Source organism: Falco biarmicus, chromosome 4 (genome assembly GCF_023638135.1).
Source record: "Falco biarmicus isolate bFalBia1 chromosome 4, bFalBia1.pri, whole genome shotgun sequence".
NCBI classification, from domain to species: Eukaryota; Metazoa; Chordata; class Aves; order Falconiformes; family Falconidae; genus Falco; species Falco biarmicus.
In genome coordinates, this window is record NC_079291.1 from 47,891,669 (window position 1) to 47,918,327 (window position 26,659).

The 26,659-nt window shown below is 39.0% G+C and overlaps 1 protein-coding gene across 6 annotated transcripts in view; it reads left to right on the forward strand.

The window, feature by feature from the left end:
* Positions 1 to 16,464, forward strand: part of CCNY (cyclin Y) — a 129,345-nt gene extending 112,881 nt beyond the window's left edge. For all 6 annotated transcript variants that reach the window (XM_056335894.1, XM_056335895.1, XM_056335898.1 and 3 more), the window contains 3 exons: positions 2,531 to 2,697; positions 7,279 to 7,441; positions 13,416 to 16,464. In XM_056335894.1, coding sequence (XP_056191869.1) covers positions 2,531 to 2,697; positions 7,279 to 7,441; positions 13,416 to 13,532 — 447 coding nt within the window. In that variant the 3' untranslated portion in view covers positions 13,533 to 16,464. The remainder of the gene's footprint in view (positions 1 to 2,530; positions 2,698 to 7,278; positions 7,442 to 13,415) is intronic.
* Positions 16,465 to 26,659: the final 10,195 nt, after the last annotated feature.

Below are 26,659 nucleotides of genomic sequence, written 5' to 3' on the forward strand. Positions count from 1 at the left end.
ATAAAATATACAGTCTTTCAGGTAGGTGTAGTATTTTGCATGTATATTGTACTTTCATCAGAGTATCTCATAAAACCTGCTAGTTTGTCAGTCAGTGTAGACTTTTTTAGTAAGAGTTCTAGCAGCCTATGTAACCACCTAATTACTTTTTATCACAATGCAATGAAGAGGGTATTATAAGATGTATTACAAGGTGTGAAGAATAGGTTGGTTTTCAGTAAATGCAAACCCGTATTTTTATAGAGTAGCATATCGGGACTAATTGTTGGTTTCGGTAAGTGTGTCTGTGTTGTCATGTTGAAGCACTTACAGTTTCAAGTTCTGCTCCTTCATGCACAGCAAGTTGTTCCACGGGTGAGAAGCAAAACTGCAGAACAACTCCACTTCCTTGATGCTAGTGGAGGCAGTAAAAAAAATTTGTTTCTGAATCAGAGCAGAATTTGCTAACTCAATAAATGACTGCACCTGTTTTTCCTTAAATCATTGCCAGAAGAGTGCAGTGAAACCTGTTTGGAACAACCTCACAGTGGACTGAGAAGCCTGTCGCTTGGGAGAGATTGGTCTGTTGAGGAGAAAAAATTTTATACTTACTACACATGAATTCATTGTAATACAACTGTATTAGTGACCATTACAGACACCGTAACTCGAGTTTTATTTTCCTTCAGTAAGAGTAGGAAGCAAAGAACTTATACTTTGTGGTGAGCACTTTGAATGAAAGTTGTCTAATACTGTGTATTTTTTCCCGTGATTATCTTGCTCAATACACCATTTATACTGCAGAGTGTCTGGGACAGTTCATTTTGTGGGCTGAATATCTGTGTACACATATTCAGATGTTTAATATTTTTTTCATAAAATGTATTTTTTTCTGTAAAACTTTAAATTATACAACAGCTGTCTACTGTTTTTTATGATCTTGTACCAAACTCTTAATTACTTGTACAAATTGTAATTGTGAAAATCAGTGAACAAAACCATACGAAGGATATAATTGGCCTTGATATTACTGTTGACTCATAAAAATACATGAGGTTCAAAATACATTAATTATTATTTTTTAAGTATGTAATATTTTCTGCTACTGCTAGACTTTCCAGAAGCACAATCCACTGAAAGACCTCTGTGTGCTTGTGTGAGTGTGCATCCTTATAGAAAATTACAAGTGAGGTGTTCTGGGTTGTAAAAGTTTTTCCCCTACGTCCCCCCCTTTCCCCTTCCCATCAAATCCCTACCAGCCTGCATCCTACGCTGAATTTTGGATATATTAGCTATTCTTTGGGTTTAGGTGCTAATAAACATTAACTTAGACTGCAGGGGATTTATTATGTGTCCCCTCAGGTAGTATATGAAGTGTTTAAATGTTGTGGCTTGCAGAAGTATTGGGTATTGTTCACCTGGCATGTAAGCATTCAGAATTGTTATTTCCCCGTCCCTAACTGGGGATAGGGTAGGGGGGCACACAGATCACCCCCAACCACTGTTTCTTCGAATGCATTTGGTTTGTCAGTCTGGTATTACTAATGTAATTGAGCTGCTGTTACTGATAGCAGGTACTGTTCACACAGCCCGTTGACGTAATGGCTCCCGTGAATCCCTGACAGATTCCCCCGGAATCCCCCCAGCGAATTCCCCCCAGCGGGGGGGCCAGCCTAACTCTGGGTTTGGAAGCAGAGGGTCGTGCTATACACCCTGCCTCCCCAGCAGCTTATTGGTGGGCCTTCAGAAAGTCCCTCCAGCGTCCCTTGTTTCATCAGGTGTGCATATTTAATCCTGTAGTTTTTGTAAGTGGTGCCCACCCCCCTCCTGGATGAGGTGTGGGCTATGTGAGTTCTGGTGGTGCTCGCCTGTGGTGGTGGCCTTGGGCAGGCGGTGGTGTCCCGAGGCTGTCAGTTCTTGTAGGTCCAGCAGGATTACTGTTATTTGTCTTTAGATCTTAACGATCCAGAGGGAACTGTTATGAATTACCTTCTTAGCACACACTTTTCCTCTCTCTTCAGCTTGCTGTTTCTGTGGTAGCTCTTTCTCCACCTGTCCCATAGGTGCCTGTAGAATCTCTTCACACTGGCTCGCCAGAGGGGCCCTGCATGACATGATGCCGTATCTGATAACTGTAAATTACAAGTATAGTTGTTTGTACGATAGCTAGTAACTTATACTGCTAGTGTACCCTTGCCTTCCTCATTAGTAATTAGCATTTTATTGTTTACATTTTTATTTTAATAATTTAGTTAAGCTATCATTTGAATTCATTCTAATATGTGCCTACGTTACCAACAGTTACAAGCAGAAAAATAGCAGGGGTTTTTAGTAGTATGATCAGAAGGCGACAGCCAACTAAAAAATGAATTTATCACTCCCAGTCTTGAGCTTGGCACAAATGTATGTATTGAAACCTACATCTTTCATAAAAGAATCTTCCTGAGAGCAGATTACCGTTTTAAAATTACTGTAACGGGTTTATAAGAATGATTTTCATTTCTACCTAATAGCAAAATAATTAAGTCTTGATTTTAATGTGTTTCCACAGGTATATCTTGAAAGGCTTTTAACTTATGCAGAGATAGATATTTGTCCAGCAAACTGGAAGCGAATTGTACTGGGTGCAATTCTGCTGGCATCCAAAGTTTGGGATGACCAGGCAGTGTGGAACGTGGATTACTGCCAGATCCTGAAAGATATCACAGTCGAAGACATGTGAGTGCAATATGTTTATCTTTGTCAATGAATGCTATGATCTGTGTGTATGAGGGGGACAGGAAATTCTTTCATAAATTATATGAAGTTTGTATATTTGCATTGTATCTAAACATGGTGGATACTGATAGATGGCATGAGGTCTCCTTGACAGTTGCTTACACAGAAGACATGAATTATTTTTGTTTTCTCGTTGAAGTGTATTTTACCACTGGATGTTCATGCACAGTGATGAAAACAGACCTGCAGAATATTTAAATGTATGAGTTGACAAAAAAACCCACGCCCAGTGAGCCTGCATATATTCACTTCAGCAACATTTACTCTTGTGCTGGTTCTTCATACAGACAGCAGACTAACATGTAAGGCAGGAAAAAATATTGTTGTAATCCTAATAACCTTTAGATGATCACCCACCTATTTATTGCGATTATTCAAAATTAGTGCTTTTGGGATTTCCCCCCGTCCCCATATCCTGCTGAGTTCATTTCCAAGATGTTAAAAATCCAGTATTTTAACTTGCAAAGAGAAATTTCCATGTTTTTTTATCCGATGGCATTTTTAAGAAGTGCATATTTTAACAGCACAGGGCGTTGTGATATCTGGCTGGTTATTCCTGAGTCGTAGTAAAAGTATATTCCAGCAGTAATAAAAAGAACTTTGGTAGCAACAAACACAATTAAAAACCTGATGTTTACAAACACTAAAATGAATGCTCATGTTGCTAAATAATCAAGTGCTTTTTTTGTTGGGTTGGCTGGCTGGTATCACATACATTGGCTGAAGTGCCTGGTGTTTGTATCATTTGTGCATTCAGGGCGGAGTCACACACCACGGACACTTTCCGAAGTCCCCTTCCCTGAGCTGGTGCGCGTGCGAGAGCGGTACTGGGAGGGCTGCAGGTGGAATTGGCGCTGGGATGGTGCCAGGATGGGGGCAGATGCCTCAACAGGCCACTGTAGCTCATGCATTTGGAGAGTCATGTTTTCAGTCTACTGTTGCACATCATTTTTTATAAGAAGTAATAACGATAAAGTTATTAAAAAGATGATCTGGTACAGTATCTGTGTGTTTCAAAGCTCTTAAGCAAAGTGTAGTGAGAAGTATATAGACTTGCGTTGGCTTTAACTCAACTGAAGTCAGGATCGCAGCCACTGAAGAGACTTTGCTGTGGATGACCACTCTGGGAGGAGGGAATTAAATGAGGAGAAATGTTTGTACAGACAGAATGTTTTGTGAATCTCAGTTTGCAATCTCAAAGTAGTGAAAGGCCAAGCATTTCTGCTAAAGCAGACTTAATTTAGTTTCTTAATAGTTCGCTGTTTGTCAGATTTATAGCTAGTCTAAAAATAATCTGTGAGGGAAAGGTTGAATGTTAGGAGTCAGCTGATTGCTTTAAATTAAGCATGCTTGTACACAGCCAGATAAGACATAAATTGTGAGTAGCTGTCATTGTTCAAATATTGTTATCTCTAAATCTTGTGTTAACAAGCAATTTGTAATAAGGTGGGGTTTTTTTTCCCTAAGTCAAAGTGAAAAACACGAGTCTTGCGTTTCTGTGGTATGCTGTAGGTACTCTCATTAGTTTCGGGTAAAACTCTCATTTCAAAATAGAGGTGGGAAATACCACATAATGCCATTTCAGTATCTGCTTTAAATATGTAAGCTACTTTAAGGATGGTTGAAGATACTTCTTTTGCCACATAACCCAGACAGAATGAGGTTTCCAAGATAAAAGGGGTAGGGGGGTGGGGGTGGTCAAGAAGCTAAAATAAGGCCCTTCACATTTCTGTGTGCAATGTTACTCCATGCAAAACAATGTGATAATGCTTCTTTGACTGTTTTGAGCGTTTTCTGAATGATTTTGCTAAGCCAGTTTTCCCTTGATCCTTTTTTCATGCTGTTGGTTACTCAGTGGCTATAAGGGCCTCCTTCCATTCACTTCTCCTCCAAGGGAAATCTGGGAGATTTTAAAGTGTTTCTGAAGCTGGGACAAGCTGAAGTAGAGTAGTGAACAGCTTGAAGCATACTGACAGGTTTGACTGTGCTGTATGACAGTATTAATCAGGAATGGTTATAAATACAACTTTGGAAATCGCTGATTCTCAGGGCTCTTTTTGAAGGCAGGTGATGAGGCATACTGTGATGGCGTGAAAGGAAACAAAAAAAGAGGTTATTGTTTTTGACAAACACATGTGATGGTGCTACTGTTAGGAGTTGCACTTGAGCTATATAACACCATTACTCACATGGCAGACCCGTGCTCCCATGCTAACATCAGCCCTCTTTCTGCACTGCGCATTCCCTAAGCCAGACTGTGATGAGTCCTTGCCCTCAAAGTTTTTAGCTTCTTAACTTTTTCTTCAAGATTCGAGGTTTCTCACAAACTGCAAAACCAGAAACCTTAGGGGAGCCTGTGCTCTCTATATGGTGCTTGGTGATTCGGCTCATTGGGCTTTGTGTTTGGGGCTCCTTGTGTATCCTGTAGTAAAGATTTTGGTGCTTGATGACCTGATGTTTATATTCCTGCTGACAGTTTTTCCATTATTTTTTTCCCTCCTTTGCCTAGTGTGTTGGATTTTTTTTTTTTCCTTCCTCATTTTTCAGGTAGTTGGGATAGTACAGTATTGTGGTTTTGAAGGGTCTAGTTCTGTATAAGATGGGGGCTTCTGTTGTTTGTATTAATAACGCAGAAAAACTCTAGGTCAAAATCTTCAAGTGCTGTGAATCATCCAGCATAAGTGTATCTTAAAAAACATCGTGCAGACTTTTCAGTGTTTTGTAAGTCACCAGCAGTGCATTCAACTGTGCCTAAAAGCTAACAGAGGATTTGGGAGGATGAAGTGCAGTATGTATCTATAGTCATGTATGTATCATTACCTTAAATTTTTGTGTGAATTTGAAGAGAGGGTGTGGGAAAGCACGTGCTGAAGCAGCCTACTGTAGATGTGTGGGGGAAGAAGGATATGGTGGTTAGTTAAATCACATTAGTTCAAATAAGAAATACGTGGCGGGGGTTTTGTTCTTTCTCAGCTGTAGTTAGTCTGCTGATCTTAACCTTCAATCTGGGAGCTAGAGGATAGTAAGAATCTGAGGCTATGTGTTTTTCTTAAAGATTTGGGGAAGGTCTTCAGAAGAGGTGCAGCCAATGTTTTTCTCCATTAAAATAGGCTTTACATTATCCATTAACATAGATCTCTAGGCTTAGTTTGCAGAAAATAAAATCTTGGCAGTATAAAAGGATATTTAAAGATAATCTTCTGTATTTATTGATAGACGTCTTAAAATGTAACTTTTTTAATTTGGATTTTTTAAAAGCTAGAATCTTCCAACAATGTGAATTCTTGCCAAAGAGTCCATATTCAACTTTTGGATAGTCTTTTAATGTTAATATTTATCATTACGTAAACACAGAACTCTGGCAGAGAGTGTGTGAAGGTAATGAAGGACAATGCTTATGATGTAAGTGTGATGTAAGAGTAAAGAGTGAGAAGGTGAAAAATCGGTGTTGAAAAACTGCTGTACCAGTACTTTTTATTTTTATCCTCAGATCCTTCCTCTTCTGTTGTCAACTGCCTGCACATTCCTTGCACATTTACACTGCAGTCAAAATGTAATTTAAATGCAGTATCGTAGTCAGTCAATACCTGCTGGTAACACAGCTGTGCAGTCCTATACTTTTCAGCAAATATGTACAGCTTTTACCACACATTTATTTTTTTTATTTCTTATATCTTGAAATCACTGTTTGAATATATCCTATGTCCCTGTATAATTATTATGTAGGATGTGTAGTTACCATACAGTTTATGAAGATTTCCAGTCCTTGATTTTGTTAATTAGATTAATTCTTAGCTTCCTTTTTAATCTACTGGTGTAGGTAATAATGTATTGCTATACCAAAGTATTCATAGGGTGGGAGCTCAAACAGAACCTCTGTTCCTACAGGTATTTTGACAGACACATTTGTTGTAGGTACTGAAAAACAGCAATCACCACCATGAATTTTGATTGCACGACCTAGAGAAAAATTGCTTCATTCTTTTCATAAAGACAAGACAGTATGCTGAAATATTCAGGTTTCCTGTGACTAGTTCTGAATGATTGATTATGAAAGGTTGAAGAAAGTAAATAAGTTATCCAGTGATTTAGGTGTTAGAGTAATTTGCAGCATTTATGAGAGACAAATTTAGGGCATGTCTGCATTTCGTGATTGCATAGGTGTGTGTGCAGATCCACCTAGTGGAGGCACAGCAGTAACTACAAGAAATTTTTTTTCCTGCTAGCTTTTCTTGCCCTGATTTTATGAGCTAAACTGATAAAGGTGCCCTTCCACTAGCAAAAGTTTGTGTCTGGATTTAATTGGCATCACAGTAGCAGCTGCAAGGTGCATCATCTTTCATACTCATTGGCATATGTACATCAATGGAACTTGGTAGACTAGGTCAGACCTTAGGCTAAGATAATTGCATCTAGCAAGAATAAGAAATGAATTTACTTTATACCATTTGCAATTTAAAGTAAATTACATTCAGAATGCACAGCCTGAAATATGTTTCCATATTTATCTTCTTTCTACAGGAATGAGCTGGAACGCCAGTTTCTTGAGCTGTTGCAGTTCAATATTAATGTTCCCTCCAGTGTTTATGCCAAGTATTATTTTGATTTGCGTTCCCTGGCAGAAGCGAACAACCTGAGTTTTCCTTTGGAGCCCCTCAGCAGGGACAGGGCATATAAACTTGAGGTAAGACACCTTCTTTTTAGATTGCTGAGTTGAATATATAAGGGGATTTGGGATTTTTCCATTGTTTCTTCCCTCTCTTCCAAAATATTCCCATGAGATATATTAGAATATCATATGCCCCAATTTTCATGACTCTTTGATTTGTGCTTTGGGTATTTGTGGACATGGGAACAGCTTTTTGGCCCAATTTGCTTCATACCTTTTCTTGCTTTCCAATTCTTTTCCAGTTCCAGTTGTCTGAACTGGCCTTGTGGAAGTACCCACAAGTTTTACAGTAACTTTATTCACGGTCTGGGTTTTGTGTGTTCATTTGGTTTCTTAGAACTGATTTTCAGCCTTAAAGGACAGAATATTAACAAGTACTGCTGAGAATAACTATTCCACGTGTTTGTTATCTGCTACTGCTCCGCTTCATGTGGATCCAAATCTGTTATCTCCTGTGGTGTTTTTCTCAGTAATGGAAAGCCAGAAATGAGCACACATCTTTAGTGAATAAGTCATGAATGCTGATGAGACCTGAATAGACCATATGCAGAAAGCACTATGTGGGATGGTCTGGACCTGTGAAGTGCAGGGCACTATGAATTCCCACAGACACAGGAGGAATTTAAAATCATCAGCTAAGTGTGGGCTTTTTGCAAGACTGGAATCTGTTTTTCCTGATAGGAAGTTTTTCAAATAAGGGCATTGTTGTATGAGTATGTACGCATTTTGTTACTAATTTTGAAATTTGTCATTAGATGCTAACTACTTTTAACATCGCACATCTTTAATTATGTAACAGCTTTGCACTGGAGGTGGTTTGCCTGTGGGTTAGAGTGAGCTTTGCGTGTTCTGAAACTCCTAGCACTCCTGTAAAATAGGCAGGCAGGCAGAACTATACACGTTTTTGTGGGAGGAAATGGTGCGTGGGAAGGTTAATTGACTTGTTTGTGACTGTAATGGAAGCAGAAAGTGGTGGAGAAAGAATTAAAGCAGATTTCACTGAAGTTGTATTTCTCATTTTTTCTAAATATTCTTTCTAAATCTTACGGATAGCTTCAATAGGAATGTAACTTTGTGTATGGAGTATGGTGTAAATTTGCATCAGATTTTGTTTCTGTTGAAGAGAATCTTAAAAAATGAAAAGTAATTAGTATTGTAATCTTAAAGGAAGAGAGGTGGTTTACTGAGTTATGGGGGTCTTGAGAATAAGTGCCATTACATATATTAAAATTGAGGGAAGAGAACTTTTTTAAGAGCATTTAGTACACAGTTTCCCAACACTGTCAGCCTGCATCGTACACGATGTATAACAGTGGGGTACAAATGAAGGTAACAATGATAGATCCTAACACCTTAGAAGACAAGAAAATGGGAAATAATTGTAAATACCCAGAGAATACTGGTGAATTTTCTGTACTAACTAAAGAGAAGGCAAATTAAAAAATAAATAATGGAATATTTTTCATTAAACCCATATTATTAAACATTTTCTATGTTGGGGATTCTTTGTGCTGCTAGCAGAAGTAGGCCGTAAGCAAAACAGGCCGCTAGCCAAAAGGATGTCTTCAGGGAAGAGGAAGCATATCTGCTATGAAACCAGCTTGGTCTACCACCTCTTTGCCTCTGTTCCGTGGCCAGGAGGGAGGGAACTCCCTTGTTCCCTGTCAATACTTCATTTTCATTAGTGTCCCCTTGAAACCAGTTGACAGTATAATTTATAGCCTAGTTCCTTGAGCACAGTTAAGCATTTAGCTTGCCAAGAGTTATCAATGCACTTGCCACACTTTTCTAGGTCTCTCATGTGCCGTTCAGCCCAGAGTTCTCTGTTTTTAAAGCAATTGCCTGTATTGTCAAGTGGAGTAGATGTAGTACCACACAGGCTGTGATATTTTTGATACTGAGAGAAAAAGCTGCAGTCTGTGATGAAAGGCAGCAGACTCATAGCAAATGTATGTATGCAGGGAAAGGATTTGCCTTCTGTGGTAAACTGAAAGGACCTTGCTCAGTCCTAAGATTTAAAACAACTTATTTACTGGCATTTGAGATCACAAAAGGTCTTGCATAGAGGAATGGTTATATTACAACACATTTTTGCTACTTTTGCGTTTTCAAGCTGGTTTGTGTATGCAAATACCATGAGGTTGACGTACCTGTGATGAAAAAAAAAGCCCCAAGAGGACTAGTAAATACTGTTCCTCATCAAATGGAAATGCTGGAAAAGATCCATAAGCTTAGAGGTGAAATGATACCGCTTTCTGGAGCATCTGCAGTGAACGTTTTTTCTTGTCTAATGTTCCCACAATTGACACTTAAGAGGCAGCTTTGTCTTTTAAATGACTAAATGAAAGTAATTTTTTCTTTCTTTTCATCAGCTTGTGGCCTTAAAGTGTCCTGAATTTGTTATACCAGTGCACCTAGTAGCCAGAAACCACTTTCTTGATGCCTCTGGGTTTTTTTTTCCCATTGAATGGAATCATGCAAGTTAAAAATGACAAATACCCTTTCATTAGATCATGTAGTCTCTCCACCTGCTGGTGCTGTTTGTTCCAACCAGCATATGTTGTAATGTGTTTTCTCCTTCCTTTTAATTATGTCTGTATTTTTTTCCCATTGTATGGAATCGTGCAAGTTAAAAATGACAAATACCCTTTCATTAGATCATGTAGTCTGTCCACCTGCCGGTACTGTTTGTTCCAACCAGCATATGTTGTAGTGTGTTTTCTCCTTCCTTTTAATTATGTCAAATGTCAAGGCTTCCTTTGCTTCTCCTGAGAACTGTTTTCTAATATGGGAGATTTTTCTGCCAAGAAGGTTGTTGGATATCCAACCTTAATCCACTATTTTGTAATTTCCTACTCTTGCACCTGGTTACTCTCCTGTGTGCTGAGCTAAATATGTCAGATTCTGCTCTTTGGGGTAAGTGTACAAAACGTGTCTACCTTACTTCTGCTTGTGATCTTAGCACTGTGATCGTTTCAAAGCTAGATTTTGTAAGGGCATTCATTAGCACACTCCCTGTCTGACTGTATGTTGTCTGAGCTTTTTATTGTTAGGATAGTGCTTGAGCACACAGTTCAAACCCTTTGAACTATGTGCTGTATTTTCTTGACCCTAAAGAGGTACAGCCCCATGGATCAAACAGACAAAAAAGAGGAGAAAAATAGTAAGTTACAAGTAGAGAGGTATCTTTATATTCCTCCAGCTTCCCATGGTCGCAGTGATTGATTGCAATCCTGTGGGTTTTGTATGTTCAGAACCTTCTTAGCCAGGAAGCAAAGGGAGAGCAAAACTCGCCTGCTCTTTTGTCAGGAGTAACCTGATTGCTGCTCTTGTCATTCTCCATAAATTAAGGAGAACCCCCATCATCACAACTTCTAGTTGTTCTAGCTATTTTAAAAATTTATTTTATTTTATTTTTTTACATCTTCCTTATATACAACCCTTCCAGACTTAGACTTAGAACTGTCTGCCCCTGCTAAGTTCTCAGTGGTTTGCCCATTGGGGTGTTGCAGCAGTCATGGTTGTGTGCCTTTGTGCATCCCATAGCCAGCCCTGATGCATTCCTGCCCTGCACAAACATGTACATGCAGCCAAAATTTATACTTCTACTACTGCCTTTCTCCCCGCTCCCTGTTCCTTACTCAGCCCCTTCACCAGTAACAGTCTCATCTAGAGTCATATAATTCAGCAGAGGAATGGACCTCTAGTTCTGTATGCATATATATAATGGAAGAATGTATACATATGCATTTTTATAGCTGATTACATGATACTACAACCAAGTCCAAAAAAAATTTCACAGTTGGGTAGTGTTGATGTTTTTAAGAACATTTTGATTTCATATGGGAAGCAGTCGCTTGCAACTGCCAAAAATTAGTTTCTTTTTCCAGCAATAAAAGCAACTGAAATACCAGATGTCAGAAAGGTGTTTATAAGCTATTTGGATTTATTTTAACTGAAAGACAATAATAAATATTTACAATTTTCTGCTTTTGTCTTGTTTCCCCATATGTTATGCTAAAGTTGATTAACTTGCCAGGTAGGCTGCAAATGTCAATTTTGTAAATTATTTGCAAATGAAGAGGTGTCTTTAGATACAGGATTGCTTTAAACAGCAGCTAGTGTGTTTCATATCCATATGATTAATCACCAGAGCCTAGAGATGCCAGATATTGTGTCATTTCCAAGCAAAATTTCATCTTGTCTGACCAAGTGCCAGAACAGAAATTTTCCTTGTGAACCAGACAATTCTGAAGTCATTACCTTCTCTGGTTGTTTGGTGCCTAAGGTAACAGCTTGATACGGCAGCTGAAAGAAGCTGGGCTCCACCTCAGTACACCTATTTGCCAAGCCATACCTTGGTGTGTTATTTCATGGTTAAATGCTTTTCATCTGTTGCAATTCAGTCATATTTAGGATTCACAAACTTTCTTAGTTCATTGAGTTCCTTGTTAAATTAAACAAAGTGGTGTTAAGCAGTTTTAAGTGAGTTAAGTTATGGTCTACAAACCAGCGGGAGTATTTGCATTATTATAGTCTGTTGTTCTCTTCATGTGCACCAAGAAAGAAAACTGAGTTCAAGAATGGTCTTAACAAAAGGAAATTAAGTTTCCAGCTAAGAAGTTACAGCTGGTCAGCTGGTTTCTTGGTGGTGGTGGTGGTGGTGGTGTGCTTTGTGTTGTTTTGGTTTTGGTTTTCGGTTTGGTTTGGTGGGGTTTTTTTTACCAATGTTTTGTGGCTGAATTGACCAAAGCATTAGGTGAACTTGCTCTCAGATGTATGAGTAGTGTACTTCTGTCATACCTGCCCCTGGTCTTTGCAGGACTATTAAAAAAGGACTCTTCAGTGCTACAATTTGGTGTGCTGTAAAAATAAAGATCAAGAAAGAAACTGATGATCAGCAGAGTCAGGCTGTTTATTTGTACTGCCTTGTTTTATAATCAAACACTTGTACTGGTTTTGTTTGTACAGTACTTTTTATTAAATGCCTTATCTTAAGACACCACTCAAAAGCATACCTGAGTAAATAAAAATCCTGGTTTAGTTCACCTTATTTTTTAATTTGACCTTGAGTACTCCTTGCAGTGAGCTTTCTCTGCAGTTCTGCATGTTTGATCACCAGAGTTAACACCCCTACTGATGCCAGCCATAGCCTGTCCCAACCATATGAACTCTATAACAGACATGCTATTTTAGGGCAGAGTATATTTGTGCATACGAGGTCCATAATAAATATTTGTTTTAAACTTGGCTAAAAACAGTAGAAGAAACGTAAAGCACTAACTCCAGTGTAGTATAATGGGAGTTGACATTTAAATAATGTTTTTCTCTCTCTTTAAATGGTTTTTAACATTTCTATGTATTTTCAATGCAAATTAATTTGTTCTGAATGTGAGTTATGTTTCCCACTGGCACCACATAAGATAGCCTGATCACACAGAAATCACCATCTCCTTCTGAAAGGCAAGTAAACATCAGCTCTGTAAGCAAAGCAGGGCGAGTATTCTGACAGACCATTTATCAGTAGAGAATACAATCACTACAAAACATTTTAGGAAATAAAAAAACCAATAATCATCCTCTTTATAAATTCTCCAAATATCCTTACAATTTCTATAGTTGTTTTTCTGAGTTTTCCATGATTTTTCACCAATGAAGTGCTATATAAGTTACCATATAGCAGTGGGTAACCATCATCAGCTACCTCGATGAGATTTGTGATGGTTAGCCTGTAAAGAAAAAGCTTGGAATATGCTCACTGAGTCCTTCAAAAGCAGCTGTGACGAACAGTGCAGTGCCAGTGTGTTTCTTTCTTTTAGATTAATGAAATGAGAAAGACGATTTGGGAAGAAGCTCTCTGTGTGTTTCGCCTAATGAAGTGATTTTTTTTTTTAGTTCTACCTATATGTAGAAATCTGCATTTAGTTTTAATTCCCCTGTATAGCTGTGGTCAATGCTATTGAGGTTTTTTCATTCTTTTGTCTTACAGGCCATTTCCCGCCTGTGTGAAGATAAATATAAGGACTTCAGGAAAGCTGCAAAGAAACGGTCAGTCAGTGCTGACAATCTAACTGTGGTTAGATGGTCCCCTGCTATTATCTCCTAACAGAGGAGACTGGAATATTCCTACGGACGTACTGTTTCATCCATCCATTTTTTTTGGGGGGGGGGGCGGGGGGATAAAGAAAAAAGACTTTTGATTTTTTTATTTTTAGATCTGTCAAGCTGCCTTTACAGTGCCTCCCCATTGTGTAGCACACGAGTAAAATACCTAGTGGAAGGAGAAATGGAGAAATCGCTGTTTGGGAGAGAAGATGGGCAACAATTTTTTTTTTCTCACTTTTGCTAACAGCTTTACCCTTTTTATGAGGAAACAGCAAATCAGGTGCTTGGAAGAAACAAAAAAATGAAGTAGAGGCAGAAAAATATTTAAGAACTCTGTGCCATTTTCCAATGTGCTGTACTCATGAAGAGAAATGGCAGCATGAAAGCAAACCATGTAGTCAGATAACTGCACTAGAGGAATGAAGTTGTGAGAGTTCCATCTTAAAGGCTTTTCTTAGTATCTTTTTTATTTTTTGTTGTTCTTTGCATTCCTCATTGCTGCTTCCCAGGTTAAATTCTTCCCCTTGCACAGCAGGAAATACAAAGTCTGTATTTACAGTAGCACAAGCCCCTAGATAAATAGTGTTGGGTTTTTTCACTGCACTTTTCTCTGTAAGCTGTCTTACTAGCATTATTCTTCGTAATTATTATGCATATGTTATTTCTTGTATGCCTTTTATTGTATTTCAAAAGAGAGAACTTGACCATAGTGCTGAACCAAAAGTATGTACAGGGATCAGAAGATCTTCATAATTTCACGATGTGTTTTATTTATAGTATACTTGGGTGTGTGTGCCTTCCTGAGTTCTTGGAATCATTTATTTTTCCTTAATATAAAGATACAGTTATTAAAGTGTTCAGATGATGATGATAAGACTTGGGCCAAATCTCTGAAATTTGCAACAGATCTTGTGATTCTTTTTGCAGATTTTCATAGCGTTAGAAGTTTAGCAGAATTCATTTTGAGGGACTTGTTTGTTGGGTTGTTGTTTTTTTTTCTTCGTATGGCCTGACTAGTTCATTCCTTCACCTCCAGGTCCATTGTTGCAAGCAATATTCTCAATTTTTATATGTTTACTTTAAATCAAAGTGAGTCTGTTTGTATAAAATAAAAAATAATAAAAAAAATTGTTCCAGTGAGAAGGCCTGTAGAAGAGCAGAATGGAAATCTTAACAAGGTATTTGTCACAAGTAGAATCAATTTTGAAGCTAAAATACAAACCCTTGTGTTTTTCAGCATAGGTGCTTATAGAAACTAAAAGTAACTGAACTGTGAACATGATTTTCAACTCTGATTATTAAGCTCTTCTGTGGTTGTTACTAGTTCCCTCTTACTGTGGCTGTTGCCCCCTTGGAATTTGTAAGAACCTTTTATAGCAAATAACTTGTCAGTATAAGCATATGTGCTTTATAACGCCCCAGGGTGATTTCCCCACTCCCACCCCCACTCCCTTTTTTTTTTCTTTTTTCTTTTTTTTTCACAGTTTAGGAAAATATAGCGGAAAACTCTCAGTTCCCTGAAATATTTTCTTTGCAACTATCATTGAAATGAATGGCAACAGACGTCCCTGATTTATGCACTACTGTGGTAAACCATAAAGATTCTGTATTTGTTTTATTAAGCCCTATGGGCTTGTAGCAGACCCAGGGGCCCAGAGATACACACTTGATTTCCAGTGCAATGCTAATTGGATGCCTCCAGGTGGAGAGGCACTGACAGGATTGAAGTAGTAATACCAAACAGTTTTCTGTTAACTTTCTAATGTGATTTCTGTGGTTTGAGATATGAAGGCTTTGTCCATAAATTCTACTGATGTCTTTGGGCCTTTAAAATAATCTTATTCTCATCACTTCTTGTTGTGCCAATGCATCAGAACTGTGAGTATCCAAGTCCATTTTTCCCTTGAACATGGAATGTAAGGAAAGTGTTTATAACAATATAAATGCAAATTACAGCATTTGAAACCTCTTTACAGATAGTATCAAAAGAAACATTTTCAGAGCATTTGAAATTCATCCTTTATAAGCGTAAATTTAGGCTTTAAAATATGTAAGATATTTTGATTTATCAACACTTTGCTAAACTATTTTCCATTTAACTTGATATCAGGAATATTGGTTTTATCCATTTTGGGTGATAGAGATATGAACTTTGGATTATGTAAAGATCTCAATGCATCTACTATAATTTTTGTGAAGTTTATTAAACTACTTTAAAGATTGTATAGTCTATTTATTGTATGTATGTACATACAGCTGATACTTTAAAAAGTGGATTCCATAAAACCTGGCTCAGTCTTGTTTAGACTATTGAATATCGTTTTAGCCTTGTGCACTGGACTCTACCTCTGTATAGGATAATTTTCCATATTCTTAATTAGTACTGATTCTGTGATTAACTTGGTTATGTTTCTTGCACTAAGAATTAAAAAAAAATCTGCTGTAAGTGTGGATTTTTTCTTTAGTTTGAGTTTTGAGGTATGAATCCTCTACAATTAGATGGACATTTCTTTCCCTCATGTGGTTATAAAATGATTCTTTGCTTTTTCTTCTGGGTTGTTCCATGGTTGCCAAAAGATACAGTACCTGTCAGTAAATCGTAATTGAGTGTCTTTTGTTTGCAAGTTATTCTATACCATGTAATTAAAAATGAATTATTATTTAGGATTATGTTGTGTTTAGTGCAGTTTTTTAAGCATTACTGTATGGAAAATGCCATTGCAAGGTTAGAGACTCACCCGAGGTGTGAGAAGGGAGAAGAACCAAATAGTGTTTTAATTAACACCACAAATACATTGTGTTTTTCACTTCAGAACCTGAAACTAAGTTTGCTGTAAATGTTTTCTGTTTTGAGGTTTTCTTTACTGCTTTGGTCACCGGCTCAGAAATGAAAAGGTGTAGGAGATGTAATAAACCTGTCCCTTCAAGCCTCATTGTCTTAATGAATTATTTGCATATGTTGAGCCAGCGGGCCATTCATTTGGTCATTTATGCATTGGTAACTGGTTGAATATTATCTTGTAAGGGTTTCTATTCATGCATCCCTCTGCAGCCCAGACATGTTTGCCTAATTCCTGTTTCCATTTGCAGACTTGTTTGTGTTTCATTTTTTGTCAGTGATACGTGTCATTTTGACAGACACTGTTCTTTGGGACTGAGAACGCTGGAGTCACGTGATCAAGTGCAAAAAGAATTAAAAAGTCAAATTACCTTTTCCACCTTCCACAAACCCTATCAGTCTTTCAAAGGATACATTTTTTTTCTGTTGCTAAAAACATACAAAATTCTGTCCCATAGGAGGGTAATGGTATCCTTTTCAGGAATTGTCTGTATTATTTATCTTTCCTTACCTGTTTTTGAGAGAGAGATTGGCATATATGGCTTAGTTTCCCTTAGCTTATTTAGCTCAGTTTATCAGGTAAACTAAAACCATGATGGAAGAACTGTTTACGTTTATGGAGTCTTAGCTCAGACTTTGTTTTTCAACACCTTTTTCTCTACTTCCTAGCTTTCCTAATGCCAGAAACCTTAGATATAACCTAAAGATTAGAACTAGCAAAAACTTCATCCGGAAAGAGTGATGGTGTATTGGTGGCAGATGACAGTGACATCTGGAAGTGTTGGCTATATATAAAAATAACAGTATGTGGGAGGGGATAGAGGAACTGAAGGGCAGAACCAGAAAAAAGCCAAAACCTTAACAGCTGAAGCAAAACGTTATTTACAGTCATCCTTTGTGGTAATGAGCATTGCATTTTCCAATGACACGTTTAAACTACTAACTGAAGCGCTACACATCCACTTGCAGACTCCTGTTACTCTCCTTATGAAGACTTCTACGTGGTCTTCGTAAGGAATTCACTCAGCCTAGCTTTTAGCACTTTCCTCACTTTTGTTTGCAATACATTTCTGGAATCAGAATATATGTATATTTATATATATAATTATATATATATATTTTATTTTTTTTTTCACTCGAGTTGACAGTTGTTGATAACGTCTGCCTACCTCTGCAGTGGAGTGCCCACTTCATGTCTCTAACAGGTTGTGAGAAAACAAATATAAACACCAATGTACCTGCATGAATATGAGCTAGATGTATACAGAGTTGTTAGTATTGCACTTTGGGTGTCAATACTAAATTTGTGCAATACTAACAAAGTGCAATAAGTGTCTTTCTGCTGTTTCTGTTTTTTCTCAACTGAACTACATATTGGGGAAACCGTGAGAGTTTGAATTGCGTAAACTAAAGGTAATGTCAGAAGGTAAGCAGTGACAACTGTTAGGAGAAAATGCTTGAAAAAAGGAAACAAGATTTAGAAGAAAAGCTGCTGATCCTACACTAACCAAAAGTGATAGCAGAAATAGATTATGATGCTTAAAATGATTGTTTCACAGTGTGTATGAACTTGCTTTTGTGGGTCTTCTTATGAGAATCCATAAAAAGTGACTGGCGATTCCCAGAACCACAGCTTGAAAATGACTGCACACCTTAGCCAAGAAGACATGCGTGAGTTTACTTCTGTTGCCTGGGCTGGCTCATCAGGCTCTTCCCATTAAAGAAGGAGCAACAGCATGGCAGATTGAAGAAAGGCAGGTGACAGAGCAGTACAAATAGACCGTGTTGTGTTCCTTCTAAAATGGCTGGTCTGATGCAATTTGATGTGAAAAGAGAGAGTTGCTTTTTCATGCACTCTACACCACGTGTAATGTGCTTCAGTTTTATCAGCGGAGACTTTCAACTGTTATAGCTGGAGATACTCTTCAGTAGCGGTATGCTGAGCAAGCTGCTTGGTGTGGCGATAGTTGACAGTTTACCTACCTTTTCCATGAGTTGTCCAGAATCTCTGCAGAGTTTCTAAAGCTCGCGCAAGGCACTGGACAGTATTTTTTGTGAAGCAGTTGATGGTCTCTACAGATTGACAGCCACAAATGACAACAAAATGTCAAAAATTGTGTTTGTGAAATACAATTCACAATATACTTACGTAATTTAGTTTCAAACCTTTTTTCTTTGCATCTCTGACACTTAGACTGGGGTGCTGTGGTAACTAATGCAGTAAAACTATGAAGCTCGAAAATCTTTGGAACTAGCACTGCTGCCCCCTTTGAATTCACTGGCAGTGAAGTACATCCTCAAAAGGCAGATGAAGGCTGACTTGTCACACGAGGGCTTTACTAACCAGGCGTTAGGACACCTAAGAGATTCTGCAGCACACTTAAGTATAGAGCTAATTCTTCTCTTATCTGTATGTTTTCTTGCTTCACTGCCTCTGGGTTTTCATGCCCTTTTATCTTAGACATTAGTACAAATTATTCTCCATGGAAACCGTATCTTGGGAACTGGCAGCTGTGATACACTTACTGCCTTATATTGAAACAATACGGATCATCCTGTGACCACATACTTCTCTTTCCTGTATTTCAGGCAAGCTAAGCATTCTGTGGAAAAAATGGAGATGCCAAAGAGATGGGGATTGGTGTGCTAGAAGGATTATGAGGCAGAATTAGGTGTGCATAGTTTTAAAATAAACCGGGAAATAAAGACAAGCAAATGTATTTGTATCTTCTGTGGTGTTGATACCAAAAAGCACTGATGATGCTTTAGCGTGATGATGTTAAATTTCTTTGGCAAGGAGTTTGAGGGATAATTGTTTCCCTTCAATGGGACTGGATTTGCAGGTTGTATTGCCATAAATCCTAGGAGGAGGAAGACCGGGTTGCGCGGAGCAAAGTGGCACAGAAGCAACACGTAAAATACATAAACCAAATAGTCTTGAATATCATGCATCAGAATTGCCAGCTCAGCAGTGTTTAGAAAGCATTGGTGGTCACCTTACATAATTTCATCCTGTTCCTTTTGTGGCCTTAAGTAAAAGGTCATCTTGTACATGCAAAAAGCATGGCAGACTTTATCAAGTACTAGAATGTAATCAACAATATTTGGAGGTAGACTTTTGGAGGTAGACTTTACAGAAAAAAAAGTAGAAAAGCTGCTGGGGGTAATTTGGCAGTGCTGTGGGGCTTCATCAGTATGAACACTGTGCAGAAAGAGTGGTAAAGAGAGTCTCATGCTTGTGACACCTCCCAGTACACGTTAGTGACACTTGTGAGGTCACAGGTTGGAAGGGTGAGAAAAGTTGCAGACCACCCCCCACCCCTGGAAAAAAGAAAGAGCAAATCCAAGTCCATTGCTGCAGTTACCGTAATTCTGCATTAGCCCTAGCTGAGCTGTGAACAGAGATGGAAAATTATCTTCCAACTCCTTTATCTAGTCACTCTGCACAAAATGGTATAAATATCCAGATAGCCTCCAGCATTTGTAACATTAAGTATTTCACTCACGTATTACTGCCAACAAGTATCTGCCTTACATTTTACCATAGGAATGACACCACAGTTGGAATGTGTACTTTTACAGTGCTTTATAGGGCACCAGTTCTAAATCTGTCCTCTAAGAAACTAGAGGAATGGTTCTTGTAACCTGGGAAAACAGTGGGGTAAATCTTGGAATTTTTTCATGCTGTCAGGTAAAGTGATTTTCCAGATCTGCTTGGATTTAAGGCTTGGAATCAACGATTTCTTCAGCTGAACAGAAATAAATACTACAAAGCATAAAGTGGAAGAATTTACTTCATCTAGAGAAATTATGGTCATGTCACCCTGACACTGAGCTTAGTGATCAAAGGACTGGCCTGATTCTTCTGCTTTCCCATTTAATAACAAATCTACTTCTGAATCTCAGCGAAAACATCTTCAGTGTATCTGACCTGTGAGAAACCTAGACCATGAAATCATTGCTTTTCTGTTGTGGCCTGGCATTATGGTACCTCAGAAACACTCTTCTTGTTCTGCTCTGTTTTGCTGGAATGTGGCAGAACAAAGTTGTTCTGCTCTGTAAAGCATGCAGATAGCCAAACCATGCGTTAGCTGGATCTGTGTGCTTAGATATCTGATTCACAGCTGTGACATTTTCCCTTTAACTTCTCTAAAAGCATTTTCTTTTGGAAAAAGAAAGGAGGGCAATGTATCAGTTGTGAATTGTCTCTGAAACACATAGATTGCAAACCAGCATCTAATTTTTCCTTTTCAGATTCTCTTTTATAATTTCAGACTCAAGCTGTGAATGTTCCTGGATGGTTTCAGGATGTGAGTGAGTGTGCAACCATTTATTTTTGGTATTAATTGCATTAGATAAGGAATTTTCTATGGCAGTTGCTAATAGAAAAAGCAATTATTTTAAATGTCATTTGAACCTGTTGTTTGCCCCCCTGAGGAACGCATCTGTCTGGATTCTTCGACTTACTAAGAATAGGTGAATCCGATGATACAAGATGGCAGGTTTTGGCACTGTCCCCTTAGTATTGTAACATGAACAATGAACTTGTTACAAATCAACAATATAAATGGGAAGCTTCAGAGGACTGGGGGGGCAGGGAACAGAAGAAAACTGGGGCTTCAATTTCTTCAGCAGGCTTTAATACCTGTCTCCCTCGGCTTTTCTTCCTTATAAAGTGTCCTTAAAATAGTTTCAGCACCTATTGCTGAATGTACTGTATTCTCCTGATTGGGTTTGAACAGAAATCCCCAACCTCATCAGCCCATTTTAGGACTTGAGGTATGCTCCCAGGGAAGTCAAGCTGAAATACAATCTAAAGTGGGAATACGGGGTAGAGGGTCTCTTGGGGCGGTGGAAAGCACCTGCAGGCTGAGCACCAGCACCCGGGCCAGGGAAGCAGGAGAGGAGGGCAGGCCACCCCACAGGCTGCTCACCCTTGTCCTTGCAGCTGAAATCCTGAGCTGGCACCCAGCTCCCTCTCCTGGGGACTGAAAACAGCTAATTCCACAGGTCCACGCAGGTCTGTGGTTACGGACGCGGTGCCTCTCAGTGAAACGGGGTCTGTATAATCGGGCAGCCCCAGCGCATCTCCAACCTGACACATATTTACAGCTGTTTCTCTCTGCTTGGGTCTGCAGAGATCCCCTGTGCACACCGGGCCACCAGGCGCCGTGGGCTGTGCTGGGGCCACAGTACCCTACGAGCTGGCCGGAGCTCCTGGCCTTTTTGAGCAGACCCAGTCTGGTCTGCTCCCTGCTCCAGTAGCTGATGTTTGCGTTAGCAGCAGTGCTGCTCTATGATCTCATATAGATCGTTGGTAATGCTGAATTTGGAGGTTAATCAGGAATTTTGAAATCTTGCTTTTGCATTTCAGAGCAGAGCAAGATTGTTAGCCGGTGGGTTCTCTTTGGTTTTTCATCTGCACGTACATCAGCAGTGTGTATAGCGTTTGTGCATTACATCAGTGAAAGTCCAGGGATGATGGAAGTCTCGTCGAGTACGATTGTGTGAGAGCCACCTGCCCCAAGAGCCGAGGGAGAGCTGAACTGAAACACCCAGCTCAGGGGAGCTGACACCTCTGAACCTGGGGGGTGGCCATGTCATTGCTGAAGGCAGGAAGAACAAGAAGGGCACGTGCCTTGAAAAGTACTGTTGCCTACTTCTGAGCATCGCAGTCTGGGACAGAAATTCCTGTAGGTCAGAAACTGGTGTCTAGGGGATTCAGCCACAAACAACTAAACGAAGCTTTAGTCAATATGTGAGTAACCATAATATTGAACAGTAAGTGAAAAACTTGAAGTCCTCCGGACTGTCTTCAGTGTGGAGAAACAACAGCATTACTGGGGGTGGTGGGTGGTGAGGGAATGCAGTTCAAACACATCCTAAAGGGACTCATGCTGATTTTCAAATATTTAAGATGTTAAAACCTTCCAACATTCTTTATTTTTTCAGATAAATTAATCTGGTCATTGAAGGAAAGATTGTCTAGACATACATAAGCATGCTGTAACTTCATTTGTCACATACAAAAGAGAATACAGGTATACTCAGGAACGCAGGTATTTAGTAATTTATAGGATTCATTTCAGAAATGAAAATATCAGGGGCTTAAATACTTAAACACCTGTTTTTGAGATGTGGCCTAAGACTTTTTGGATGCCCTAAATATTTTTTTTCTCCTGAAGGGAAATGAAGGCAGCAAAAAGAGAAAACAGCAAAATGTAACAAATTGGGGGGGGCGGGAGGGGAAAGATAGGGAAACTGAAATGGTACCAGCAGTTGGGAGGTACGATGCAGTTCACAAAGGCATATATCAGTAAATATCTGTGGCCAGTTAAAAGAACTAATGCAATTTTTAGATGTGTCAGAAACACAGTAATTGGTAGCAATTTTGTAGATTAGGTTGAAATGGGAAACTATCTGTCATAATGCAGAAGAGGCAGAAAGATTGAGCTAATAGTCCTGTTCTGTCTTTGCGTGCTCTTGCCTTGCCGCGGTAATGAAATTTCATTTCTGTTATTGGTATTAAAAGATCCTTCAGTGAAAGCTGTTTGATATCTTGGGGGTGGGCAAAATCACTTTACCCAGGTGAACTGAAAGGTTTTGCTGAGGCAAAACTGAGTTGGTTGGAGACATTTCTGAGGTCTGGGAGGAAACTACCTTTGGAGCAAAGCTATAGAAGAGTAAGTCTAGAGATGCAAAGTCATTTAGTCTGCATTTGTCGTTGGCACAGCTAATGGAAAGACTGAAGTGCTCTGCAAGTGGTGGGTAAATAAATGGAGCACAATCAGTAATCCCTGCTGTTTCATGGAAAATAGGCTGTCAAACTATCATTTAAAAACAGAACGCATTATTAATAGGGATGGTAGAGAACAAATTCTTATACGCTTATGGGTAAGGCTACTGATATATTCTGTTGAATCACATTTGAAGTATTTGTTATGTGTTTTCTTACATGTTATAGCCTAGACTGTGTCTCCAGAAGCTGTTATGTTTCTTGGCCTCCTCCAGTAGCGTGAACCATGTAGCACTTGAGGAATCACGCGCTTTTCCACCCAATTCTCCAGTAATCAGCTAGTGGACATCTACAGCAGTGCATTCCCAAGAGCTTTGATTGTAAAAGCTTTGATAGCTAAAAACAAAATAGCTGCTACCAATAAAAATAGCTGCTACCAGCACGAAGCCAACAATTATGTGCATCAGCACTAAAGCCAACAATTATATGTATCAGCACTGTCGGTCAGCAGCTCCATGGCAGACTGAACACAGGAATGGGACAGGCTGTGTTTCAGCTCCCCTTGCCTAAACAGGACCTGAAGCAGGACCTAAATTGGCCTCCTCCATTTATGCCCTGGTTTACTTTCCTGGAAGAATCTTACAATGTTTGAAGGTGAACGTACCGTGTGAAATTTCCCTGCCCCTGGGACCACACTGGGAGCTGGCCCCAGGGAGGCAGGCAGTGCCACTGGGCTCCCAGCTACAGCCTGCCTTGGGGATGGGGTCCTGCGAGGAGATCCACTCTTGGTTTTCTTTCGCTCTATGAAACATCAGAATAAATCCTTCAGGATCCAGGCTACCTTTTTGGGGTTATGGTAAACATTTGCAATAGCGTAAGCGAGAGTCAGGTATTGAACTCCTATTCATTTTATTGAGGACTGGCAATCTAGCGGAAGCTTATGGTGCTTTTCTCTTTAGAAGAAGTAGTCCTGGTTGATACAATATATGAAGTATGAATACTATTTCAGTTTAACAAGGGAATTCCTTGTGTACTTCCCAGTGTATTTCGAGTACATTAATGATGATTGTTGTTAAAAATGCTCTTTGGGAGAAAACAAAACAGAAACAATGGGAACTGCAGACAATCAGCAAGGTAGGTCTGTATTGTAAAGCAAAGGGGGAGGTGCGGGGGGAGGGGAATTCAAATCCTGAAATTATAATTTGGGGGGGTTTTCCCAATGTTGTGGAGCTTAGCCTAGCTACAGTTTGCTTTAAGTGCTTTTTACAAGGCCACATTAAACTTAAATAAACAGACTATTAGCAGGTCACAGATTAAGGTCAAATCTTATAAAATCAAGATGACCTTTAAAAACTTATTTATGTATTGTCCTATAAATGATATCCTATGGCTAGATGTACATACATAAGTTGTACATCCTGATATCGATGCAAGAAATCTACTAATTTTTTTCCCTAGTAAGTTGCGAGTAGCAGCTCTGAGAAATATTAGATTTTTCCTTCATTGTTCTTTAAACACAGCTGAGGATCAAAGTCTCTCATTGTGAAATAGTATGACAAAAGTACACATTCTTTTTAGACAGAAATACTCTTTTGGATAAGGATTTTATTATGCGCAGGGTACAGCTTATTGGGGGATTTAAAGTCATCTTTTCAAGATGTAGATGAGATTTAAAAGAATGTGCCTTTTGACTCCTGCATGAGAATAAATTTAACTTAAAAATGACATTTCTTCACATGCAAGAAGAAATCCAGAGTCTGTACTGCCTGCAGTGATTCCTGAGGTTTAACACGTATGTGAAATAGAACGGGGGAAAAAAAAATCACATTTCTCTTTTCAGCTCCTCTCTTTCATTTCTGTGTTAGTTTAGCCTTTTCTCCGTGGTGCCAAGTGCTTGGTTTGCATGACCACGTAGTTACAATTCATCTGTCCACGGTGAAAAAGAAAGCAGTGTCAGTGTTCAGTAACAGAGACAACAGTATAGGTTTTGTTTCTTAAAATGATCAGCCACAAAATACAAGAAGGTGTAAAGACCTCATGTTTTAATTCCACAGTGGCTGCCTGTATGTTAAATCTGAGATGAAAGATTTATTTACTGTTATCATGAACCGACACAATAACTCCTTTTGTTGTGCATGTTGAAAACAGGGATCTATTTGCTCTCCACATACCTAGCAATGTTTGTAGCCATAGCATGTAAATACTAAATTTAAAGCAGTCAGCCAAAGATATTCTTGCCATCCTCTGATTGTTATGGAATCTATTTCCCAGTTACTTAAGGCATTTTTTCTTATTTAAACAATTTCCATTATATCAGCACACCATGCTTTGTGCCTGCCTGACCATTGCTAGGTCCGGACCTGCTGAGCCAAGAACTCAGCCTTTCATTAATGTCAGGTGTTGGGCACTAATAAAACATGCAGTCATCAGTTTCATCATAAAATACAGGATCCCAATACTTTCCAAACCTTCAGATTTGTATTTGTGCTGTGCAAAAAGGTAAGTGTAAAACTCTGTGTCAAATGTTAAGTGAAAATTTTTTTAAAAAGCTGGAACCTCTCTTATACTACATTCATTTTTTTAGTTATAGCAGAGCAAATTTCAGTAATAATGGCATGGACTCATGTAGCTACCTATTTCAGTGGGTGTAAATCAGATACTAATAACGTGCTTTTGAAAATCCCATGGACTCGCTCGGTACTTTTACTGCTTAGTAAAATTAAATACTTTTGAAGGGCCCTGAGCTCCTGAATGAGCATATACTTCCCATTACTTAATCTCCCTTCAGATCAGTCTTGAAATGTTTATAAAGTTCTTGGTTGAATAGCTTTGAGGTTGCTGAACCAAAGTGTGAAGGAGAGCTGCTTTTTCCACTTGTTGTCATCTTAGAAGGAGGATCCCTTTAGAAAGATGACCTTGCTGAAGCTTAAAATATTTATAGTAAGGGAATCTGTTTGAGGCGAAGTAAGAGAATAGTCTAAATCCTTAAAAGCATGCAGTAAACCAGTCTTTTTTTTTAGATTTACTAAATTAGCAGAGGAAAAGGGAGACAACAAGACGTATGCCAGGCACTATAGGAACCAGGCTTAAGTATCGGGGACAGCCAAGCTGGTGTGGAAGTTCACGTCCAATCAATATGAGCAGTTAAAAGTGAGTGGAACGTCACTGTTCTGAATGTCCTTCTGTACTGTTTCACACATTCAGGTATAGGCATTTATATATATTTGAGCATGTGTGTGTGTACCTCCTTCCTGGGAGTGGAAGGTAGACAGAAACCGAAGTGGACGAGGGACATGTTCTTTGAAACTTCCCTAAAAGACCTTCTGAACTATGCCACTTCTGGGGACCAGTGGCTGTGAGGCTGAGCAGTGGCACACTGTTTAAGCTCCCCATTGAACAGTTCATGATGGAAAACATTCACCACTCCCCTGCCTCAGGGTGTGTAGGCTCCTCAGCCCTAATTCTGGAGCTGTAATTTTCTTGCTTTCTCCTTGCCTCTATAGCTACAATAGCTGCTTTGGGGAGAGGCCACTTTTGAACATATTCCGCCTGC